This window comes from Arachis ipaensis, chromosome B01 (genome assembly GCF_000816755.2).
Source record: "Arachis ipaensis cultivar K30076 chromosome B01, Araip1.1, whole genome shotgun sequence".
In the NCBI taxonomy this organism is placed as follows: Eukaryota; Viridiplantae; Streptophyta; class Magnoliopsida; order Fabales; family Fabaceae; genus Arachis; species Arachis ipaensis.
Window position 1 is genome coordinate 133,328,680 of NC_029785.2, and position 10,222 is coordinate 133,338,901.

The 10,222-nt window shown below is 38.3% G+C and overlaps 3 protein-coding genes across 18 annotated transcripts; 2 read left to right on the plus strand and 1 right to left on the minus strand.

The window, feature by feature from the left end:
- On the plus strand, nucleotides 102-2,051 carry LOC110263798. The gene is made up of 2 exons (XM_021105595.1): nucleotides 102-136; nucleotides 590-2,051. The coding sequence occupies exon 2, from the start codon at nucleotides 637-639 to the stop codon at nucleotides 1,924-1,926; it is 1,290 nt and encodes a 429-aa protein (XP_020961254.1). The 5' UTR covers nucleotides 102-136; nucleotides 590-636; the 3' UTR covers nucleotides 1,927-2,051.
- LOC107640026 lies at nucleotides 2,576-7,215 on the minus strand. Of its 16 annotated transcripts, none has more exons than XM_016343602.2 (10): nucleotides 6,397-7,214; nucleotides 6,111-6,199; nucleotides 5,828-5,903; nucleotides 5,081-5,170; nucleotides 4,168-4,236; nucleotides 3,984-4,096; nucleotides 3,745-3,870; nucleotides 3,536-3,578; nucleotides 3,405-3,442; nucleotides 2,576-3,222 (listed from the first exon to the last, which is right to left on the minus strand). In XM_016343602.2, exons 1-7 carry the CDS (start codon nucleotides 6,526-6,528, stop codon nucleotides 3,840-3,842), a joined length of 600 nt encoding a protein of 199 aa, XP_016199088.1. In that variant the 5' UTR covers nucleotides 6,529-7,214; the 3' UTR covers nucleotides 2,576-3,222; nucleotides 3,405-3,442; nucleotides 3,536-3,578; nucleotides 3,745-3,839. The 16 variants fall into 16 exon arrangements, 15 of the variants coding, with proteins under 15 accessions (XP_016199088.1, XP_016199070.1, XP_016199066.1 ...); XM_016343584.2 differs by having other exon boundaries at nucleotides 3,750-3,870; nucleotides 3,975-4,096; XM_016343580.2 differs by having other exon boundaries at nucleotides 3,975-4,096; nucleotides 6,397-7,213.
- Nucleotides 7,649-9,996, plus strand: LOC107640012 (46 kDa FK506-binding nuclear protein; the record flags this gene model as incomplete). Its single annotated transcript, XM_021105651.1, is given in 5 exon segments — nucleotides 7,649-7,807; nucleotides 7,809-7,901; nucleotides 9,001-9,241; nucleotides 9,513-9,764; nucleotides 9,767-9,996. Coding segments are annotated over 5 exon segments (843 nt in total), but the record flags the coding sequence as incomplete, so codon positions are not given.

Below are 10,222 nucleotides of genomic sequence, written 5' to 3' on the forward strand. Positions count from 1 at the left end.
TTTTAAATTATTTCATCAAATTTATAATTTTAAAAATAAAAATATAAAAATTAAGCTAATATATATAGAGAGAATAAGTTTATATTTGAAACCTGGTCCCTGGTCAACAGCCCCATCTTTCATCTTTTAACTAGGGGTGTTCATAGATTGGATTGTATCTGTAGATCTGCGATAAATAATCACATTCGATTCAAAAATTGCGGATATTATCTAATTCGTAGATTGATTGAATCGGATTGTAAATATCTATTTTACATCCGCGTATCTGATTTGCAGATCTGCACATCCACACAATAATAATTAAAAAATAAATAAATATATATATTTAGTATTATATTTATTTGTTTGTATATTTTAGTTATTAATTATTATTCATATATAGTATTATTTTATTTTTGTTATTTAAGAATAATTTGATTAAAAATATTTTAAAAATAAATAAATTAAAAATATAAAAAAAATATTTTTATTATATTTTTTATATAAAAATATAATTAAAAAGAGAATGTTCAATTTTATGGATATATCCGATATCCAATCCCCAACTCAAGAGCGCAGATATCATGGCCAATCCGTACCCTAATCCTAGCTTTTTGCTGCCGCAGCACCACCGATCTCGTTCGATCGCAGGGAGTGATGGCGGAATTGGATGCTGCTGAGTCAAAAATACGAAAAACGGAGCAGGTTGAAATGGCGAAGGAAGCGTGCCTTTGCCTTATGACGTATGGAAAGTTGATCGTGATCAAACTGAGCAATTTAAAGGAAGAAGTTGATGTCAAAGATTGGACTTGTTTGCCTCCACCACCGTTCGAGATGTTTTTGGATCTTCCAGGTCATGATATGTGTCCCTTCGAGTTCGACTCCAAGATCTATATGGCGCCGTCCGACAAGTTGAGCCTGCCGCGTGAAATTGGCAGAGCCAAAGCCGTTTCCATGGGGAATCTGGTCGCCTGGCCAATCTACGAAATCAAATTTGAGGAGTGCAGAATTGCCCCTACGCTGGATGGTGCACCCTTTCCTTTTTACAAATCATACATCGCAAACACGCCAGGCTCAGGCGATGTTTACTTCTATATAAATGTGAGGCAACGGGTCAAAGATGAATCTAGATTTTACGTTCTTTGTTCTGATTCTAGAGTTTGGAAACCCTTGATGGCTCCTGGGGCCGCCATCATTAGCGAGCCACATGTCGAGAATACCATGTTCGTCCTCGACAACAACCTCTTTTTTTCATCGTCCAGGGAGTTGGAGAGAGACTCCTATTTGGCCCGCTTCGACCCCATCAAAGAGACTTGGATGGATATGTCTGCCGCTGATAACAATCTTTCGAACTTCATAACGGGTAGACTCATTAGCGGCGGTAGACTCTTTAGCCGCAGTGACCAATGTCGTAATACTTATTTCCCACACATTTCTGTGTCCCTTCCCGGTCTTGGAAGCAGCAACTACACCGTTTGCCTTACACATGAGTATGTGGAGGAACCTCCTCATACACCTTTGGACAAGGTCCTTGCCATTCTCGTTAACCACCTGAATGGCCTAGTCGCATTATATCAATACCTTGATGTGGCTTTTGAGGGTATTCTACCACCGATGGAAGGACCCGGCAGATTCAATTTTGTTGACCTTGGCAACGGGAAGCTGTGTGCAATATGCTCTAGCCAGTTATTGGGTTCCGTTCCCCGTTCATCCGCGCACTGCTTCTCCATTTTCACACTGTCCGTGTTGAAGGACTTTGCAGCATTGCAACTTGACAGTGGGGCTCCTCCCATGGAGCGAGATTTCTTACAAGTTACTGTCCATAGGAAGAGTGTCTTCACCATGGAGAACGGTGGGATTACTGGGATTACTAATTGTATGCGCCATGCGTTTGTTTGGCCACCTACTAAGGGAGGAAGATTTCAGCACAGGACAACTCTATTTTAGTAACATTTCTTGTTATTTCTTGTGGCTTATTATCCTCCCTAGTCGTTTTCAATAGGATTATGAATGAACAATGAATTAAATATTAATGTCTTTCAGGAATATGATCTTGCTTTGAGTTGTGTCTATATTCTCTTCAACTCGTACAAAATTATCTGTGCATTTTGAGATATTTGCATTATTGCTGCTGGTTATATTAAATGATCAACTCACTGCTTTCTATTTCAAAATACATGATGCATTTTAAATAATTAATTCAACTGATAGCCCGCACATATTATGTCAAAAGAAACATTTTGAAGTTTCACATAAAGTTAGAATGATTCTTGTTTGAAAAATTGTTTAAAAATTTGATTTGAGTCATATTTATAATATTATCGATTGATTGCTTTATTCATTAGATTAAGAAAATAAGAAAATAATAAGAATGATGACGAAGGGAAACTGGGTTACAAAAATTCAAATCTAAGTTTCTAAATGACTAAAGAAAAATAATGATGTTATTTTTATAATGTCATTCTGTATGAGTTTAGAGAGAAAAGTAACATTATCAGAATAGGTCATGTTCCTAAACAAAATAACCTAATGTGATGATCAGTTTTAAGTGAAGTGCTATAAAGGGGTTCTATGAGTCTATTCTTTCAAGAGATGATTATTTCTACAAAATATAATGATACATGCATATGGAGTAAAGAAATTTACAAGTCTCGTTCATATATGATAATGTCATACTCTGTACAGAGCCCCAAACTAAAACAAAACATAGGGGAGCAAAAAGTTAAAAACAAAAAGTGGAAACCTAAAATCTAATGGGTGACTTTATCAATATTTTCTTCCAATACATATTTCACATAACCAAACCATTATCTCCAATACAAGCAACATAGTTTAGTGTAGCCAGTTCTACTCAATCTATTATTTGTTGTACAATGGATTTCAGCTTCAAAACGGCATTTGTGTCATCACAGGTGAATTCCCCATGTAAGCACATCTGGTTAATACTACAGGGAAACTTCTGCATGTAGACATCAACATTTAAGTTCCTATTCACTTGCCAGTGGCCATGTATCTGTGAAAGTGGAAATCCATTTTGCATATCTCGCAAGTCATGACCGAGAGGGCCGTTTCCGGTCAGGCTGATGTTCCCACTTCCGACCTATCCACGTTATCACATCTTCTGACAAACTGGTCAAGAGTTCTCTGCTTTGAAGGCCTATGCCCAATAGTAGTATGCTTTGCAGGGCTACTCAATGGCTGATTATTTGACACAGCTAAGGTGTTCTCATGGCCATCTAACACCTGATTTTTCAATAACTAAAACTTAGAATGGTTTCTCAAAAACATCAAAAAGTAACTCTCAAATACTGCTTGAGTATAGATCTTGACAAAATATAAATATAAACCAGAATAAAAACCTTGAAACTAAGCAGTATGTACATTTTGCATTACATATGATAGTTCAAGAAGATGTAGAAATGTACCTGCCCCCAAATTATCCGGTTTGAATTGCACCACATCCCTAAGTCGTAAAAGTTTAGATCATCAATGCATAATAAATGTTAAGTCAATGCTATACCAAGCGGCGAAAGACTGCAGAGATAACAGAACCTACCAAATGTATCATTTACCAACTAGTATATATTTACTGATGAGACCTGTAAACAAGAACTAACGAGTCAAAAAACAGAAGAGCACATGTTGTCTTTGCTACTAAAAAATTTAGATATGAGAGTTCTTTTCATTTGAGATTATCTGTTTTCTTAATGTTGTCATGCAACTAGTAACAACTCTCTCCTTTCTACTTAATGAGTGTGAGAATACCTGACCAATTCTATATGCACGATCTTTGGCCTGAATTAGGTCACCTGGAGTCCAGGATTGTTCTGTAAAGATAACTGTGCTTGCACAAGTTAAAGTTAATCCAACTCCTCCCGCTTTAATGGATAGCCGCATGATAACGTGTCACATGAAATCATTATCTCAAGCACAAATACTAACCAAGACAACAGAAAAGATGCTTATAACGGAAACACATGGAAGAAATGCACAACCAAAAATACCACCATACTACAGCTGCCTTGATATAATCCTTTTCCTGGAAATCTGTAACCAATTGTTGCCTTGATGCAGCGGGTGTACCTCCATCAATCCAGATGCAACCCACTTTTTTCTTCTGGAAATTTTCAACAGTTTTTGTAAGTGCTATAATTTCCAATATAAAGAGTAAAATTGAACTGGTCTTACAAGAAGGCACTCATGTATTGCATCTATCATTGGCTGATGGTGCGCAAATATAAGAAACTTGCAACCTGCCTGCAGTGATCACAACATATTACCGTGATAACCACCGATAGCCCAAATGAAATAGAAAGGTGGAAGCAAGAGAGAAAAAAAATTGAAGCAATCAAACTTTCAAATTAAGCATACACAACGTTTGGGGCGCTGGAAGATGGATGAAATATAAGAATTAACACATAATCTAAACCACTCAGACCAGCCAACGTTGACACCAATAATAGTTGTGGCATACGAATTAACATGTCATATGCTGACATTTTCACTACCCTGGTCAGCCAATTTAATTCGTTCAACTTAGGGTCCTACACTAAGGGGTACCGATTGCAACAAAAGCAATTAGAAAAGACCAATTTAACCATGCATCATGCAAGCACACCAATCAAAGGAGATGGGTGAGAAACTAGAGAAGTTGAGAACCTAACTTGACTTTCTTGTAGTACATACAGATGCAGTCACTAAATTCTTTATTGACATTTTATTGCTTTGAAACAGTGGAGGGGAGCAATACCTCAATGAAAGTTCCGAATTAGTATATATCTGGAATCGAATATATCATGATTCAGTTTTGATCATATACCAGTCAAAATGATTTAAACTACTCCAATATTGGCCAAGGCCTGAGAAAAGGCAAATATAAAAGAAAGATAAAATGTTGAAGAAAAGATAAAAATCAAAGAAAAAGTCGGTAAAGTTTTAATCGCAAAAATAAATGATGATTAGTGAAGTGATTGCTAATTTGGGGAATATTTTTTCTCTTGAAGATAAAAATTATAGACCTATCATAGTTCTAGGTAATCAGAAAAACTTCCAAACAACTTGTACAAGTCAAAATAATGTTCAGGGCTTCTTCCATGCAAACCTTGTTAATCAGTTTCTTTTGAGTAAATTTAAGAGATTCAGACTCATCTTTTGATTTAGCAGATTTGATTTTGGCTTTTACCGCCTCCAACTGCAGAATAAAAAAAAAAGCAACCAATATTGATTAGATTTTACCACCTCAGACGCAAACCAAAGATGGAGAGCACATATTACCATCTCCAAGTCAAATAACCTAATTTTAAAAAGAAAACTTACCACAATCTTACCAATAAAAATGGGTGAGCAAATTTTTGAACCATTTTTAAAGTGGAAGTTTTAGTAAAATACTCATAATCTAAACAACAATCACATAGTTCAAATAAATGAAATCCACAGTCCACTTTTTTGAATATCAATAACCCTATAAAATGTAAATAGAAAATAATTTTTTATGCCCAAAATAAGCATATTGTCAAGACATACAAGAATTCTGTTCCATAACTAGGTCAAACATAAATAACCAAAACTGCATGATGCTATACTAGTCTCGAGATATAGATGCAAAACAAAAATATGGATGGAATAATGCCAAAGTGACAAAGGCACAACGACCATCAACATGGAAAAATATGTATTGCGAAACAAAAATTTACTTTGCTATAACAGCTACTATATGGATGGAATCCCAAACACTTGACCAGCTTCCCCCCAAAGGAATTATATAAGCCAAGCTCAATTCTCATTCAGATAGAAAATAATAACATCAGTTTCCCAATTATGGAGAAAATGAAAATAGAAGAACTATTACCTGAACTTTATAATTAGATATTTCTCCTAGAACCTTCTCTGCTTCGGACAAGGAAGAAAGCGGGAACATCCATAACCCAGACTCAAATTTTCAAATAACTAAGCCCTCAAAACAGCCAATCCCGAAAAGCAGAAATTATTACCTGCCATGAAACATAGCCTATAAAGCATGAGTATGCAGGAACTTGTTCAAGGTCAAAGACATAGCCCCTAATTATGGAAAATTCAAAATTTTCAATAGAAATATAAAGTTCAATACTCTTGATGAAGTTAGCATGTGAAACCTGGTCATATTGGAATTTCGCTGCAACATGCCCACTGGAATGAAGAAAAAGTTTGACAGAAAACTTCGGCAGTTCTTTAGAAGGCTCATCTGGTTACATATAAAGCCAAAATCCAAAGCAAATGCCAATAGATCAACAAATGATATTTCAAAACCCGAAGAAATTACATCTAAGTTTATAACTATTATTTTTTCTTATGGTAGATCATTAGAATTAGAGACAAGTAACACAGCCATCAACAATGACACTGAAACAAATGTTAAGGTTTTGAAGGAAAGAAGCATACTTTTTCCCTTGAGGCAAAGCGTCCACCTGGATTGGAATACAAACACACTATGAGAAGTTCTCCTTCCAGAAACTGAACCACAGGGTGAATACTAAAGACTATAGTAGCAAACGTCTTTTGATTCTTCTGCATTATTTTGTTTTCTAAGATTAAAATGAGGGATACACACTCATGAACAACACTTCAACAAAATTACCCACATACCAAAAGACAAATTTAACCCAACAAGAGCAGAAAGAAAAGCAAAGCTAGATAATACAAAATGGGAAACATGAAATGAAGAAAAGATGAAAACTTTAAATTTTGAGGACGGGAATCGGAAATGGGGTTTGGTGGGAAGGGTTGGGAATGGTTGGACGGCGAGGGGGGAGGGGTCGCGGCCGTAGAGGAGCTAGAGGTGGTGGTGAGGTAGAGGCCGACGTGGAGGCAGAGGCGGAGAGGATGAGGGTAGCGGTGAGGACGAAGGTGGTGATGACGGAGACGATGGAGGTGACGACGGGGTCAGGGAAGTGGTGGTGGTGGAGGAGGGTACAACGGTGGTGACGGGAGGTCAGGGAGGTGGTGGAGGTGGTTACGGGGGCCACTAAGGTAGAGGTGATGGTGGTCAGGGTGGGAGTACCGGAGGTGGTGATCGTGGTCATCCTGGAGGAGGATAGAGGTGAGGCAGGTGGCCAGAGCCATGTATATGGTTGCGGTGGTGTGTGTGGAAGAGCCATCTGTACATGTATATCCTTACGGTAGAATTCACCAACTTTTAATTATTATGTTTTTGTTTGAAAAGCTTATTAGCGTAAGGGTTTTTTTTTTTTTCAAATAAGCCCTATAAATTAACAAAAGGATGACACTGTTGTAATGTAAATGGTAGAGTGAAAGAAAGACACACATAATCATCGTTTCTGATCCCCCGCCCCTCATGGCCTCACCCTTCAATCTCTATACTCAAATTAACGCACCCTTTTATAACTCCATCATCCACATTACATTCCTCACTTCTCAGATCACCATTCTCTCGGACAAGGAACAAACAAAAACAAACACTAGAGTTTCTCTCTTTTTCTTTTATTTGTTTGATTTTATTTCCGATCTTGTCCCATCACTGGAGCTGTTGAAACGCGGTCGTTTCGGGGCCATCGCTGCTGAGTTTGAGATTGGAAATGGTGGGAGGAGGGAGCAAGAGGGAGGAGGCGCCGGTCATAAACAGCCCCTTCGTGTTCGCAGCGCTCGGAAGCCTCAAGAAGAAGAAGAAGCCTGAGATTCTGAGAAGGAACAGGCTTCATCCAAGGGGAGAGCCTCCTCGTCCTCTTCCACCGCCGCTTCCTCCGCCGCACAACAGCAGGAGAAAAAGGAGGTTTTTCTGGCCCCGGCGCCACTCACGTCGAAGTCATGGGCTGACGTTGACGACGAGGATGATGACGATTGACGACTACTACGCCATCACCGCTCCACCTCAATCCATTTGGGGCGCTCCTGTTGCTGCTGCAGCTGAATCCGAGGCCCATGCTGAGGTGAACATAAAACTTTGAGCATTATTTCTTTTTTTAATTGGATTATTCTATTTATGTGTGTTGGATCACTACTGCTGAAACTTGATATGCAATGGCTTGAATCGTTTATTTTTTAACTATGGATGGTGATGATCGTTGCCTTGATGCAGAGAGTGTAATTTTTTTCTTTTATTATTGTGTTTTTTATTTTTGAATCCGTTAGTCCTGTGGCATGGATAGCGACTAGACTTGGAAAAGGTGGATTAGTTGAGCTGTTCATGTTCTCACATTTATTTGCCACGAGGTGAACCGAACTGGAATGGATGTTATTCAGTAGGTGATTTGATTGCGTTGTCTGTGTTCTGTTAGTTGGATGTGTTAGGCAATGCTGTTTTGAAGGTTGGATTGGATGGGTTTAATGGTGTCTTTGAGGAGAAAGAGTTGCGTTGAATGTTATTGCATGCATGATTGGAAAGAAAGCTGGGTGTTCTTTTTATATCTTAAAGATATAATGTTGGATATTCTGTTTGATAATGAGGATCCTGGATTCTGGTCTTGTTCTGGATATCTAGCTCTGGGAAGGTATTTATGGTCCTTGTTGAATTGTAATTTATGTGATTTGTGTTAACGGTCTAACGATCTGTAATCTGGTATGCTTGGATTTGATGACGTTGTGCTTGTCGGTTTGCTAATTCGAATTTCTATGTTCTTGTTGAGTTGTCAATTATTCGGTTTAATGATTTGGAATCTGATTAATATGCATTTGATGGCTATTTGTCGGTTTGCCGATTTGTTATTCTCATTTCCGGATTTGCAATTTGGTTCTTCAAGCTCAAGTTTCCACGTGTTCAATCTTGCATAGTTAAAATGATTGTGTCTTCACCCATAACTATAATTTTTAACGTAGATGATATAATGTAGCCTTTATTCTTCATGGACTTGCCCTTCACCTCCCATTTGGAGTAGTGAAAGCTGAAAGCTGCATAACTGGGCACTTAATTGTTAATTTGTTTTGGCCTTAATGGCAAATTAATAACATAGAAGATGGTTATTATTTTTTCATTGAGACATTGAGCTTCACATTGACTAACTACAAGACATGTGAATGATTTAATAGCAGGAAAGCGATAGTGAGATAGAAGGCCTTGATGATGCCGAGGATGAACATGAAAATGAATTAGAAGCGCCAGTAGAACCTGAAACTGTTGTTAAGAAGCCTCGTGAACCTTCGTTGTCTACCAAGGAAACTGAAGAGCAACTTTCAAAGAAGGAATTGAAGAAAAAAGAGCTTGAGGAGCTTGAAGCTGTTTTAGCAGAGCTAGGATTGCAAAAAGAACCCGGAAGCCAGGCTGACTCCCATGGTAATATGATGTTTTTGATCTTGTGAAAGAAAAAAAGAAAAAAGATATTATAATTATCTTAGTTCTTTCAAGGAGGTATCTATCCTTTCAGAATTTGTTATTGATTTAACCATGTTGGCTACAAGAATGCTATTTAAATATCTAAAGTATTAAGTTGAGGCTTGAACTTGCTCATGCAAACGTTTGCCAATACATTTGCAAGCCCTGCTAAGATGACTTATTATATAGAAATTTCTTACTTGGAATCTTTTACCTGTCCTGGAAAATTCAGGTGCTGAGAAGAAGGTCGAGGATCGCAATGGTGAGTTAGAAAAGAAGGAGAATGCCACCAGTGAAAACAAAAATGCAAAGAAGAAGAAGAAGGACAAATCTTCAAAGGAGCAGAAAGAATCGCAAGACCTGCCTGATTCTGTGGTTGATGGAAAGACAACTATGGAAACTGCTGGAACGGGGAAGGCAGAGGACGCACCTGTAACTGACGTGAAAGAGTGGCATAAGAAAGTTGCATCTGTGAAGAAGAAAAAATCAAGAAGATGGATGCTGCTGCTAGTGAGGCACGAGTTTCAGTTACATCCAATTCGAATCAATTCAACAATGGCCGCCGTGGCTTCACCTTCCTCTAGAAATCAGACGCTGTCCTCCTCGCGCTCCTTTTCCTACCCCTTCGCTTCATACATCTTCGCTCCCAGAGCCTCCCCCTCATCCCCACGCGCTTCTCCTCCTCCTTTGGCCACCATCGGCATTTTTCTTCCAACTCTTCGCCATCATGACCAACATTGTCATCCGCGAGATTCTCCTCGGAGCAACCACCAGGCTCCCCCGGACAACGCACCACGGCTATAAAGAGGTATACTCTGATTTATGATTCTGTTGCTTAGGGCTAAATTTTTCTGTGCCAATTTTAGGTTTTATCCATTGTGCTAATTCAACCGAGTTAACGGTCCTTTGCCCGGTTCGGATGATGCAAAAAAACCGTTTAAC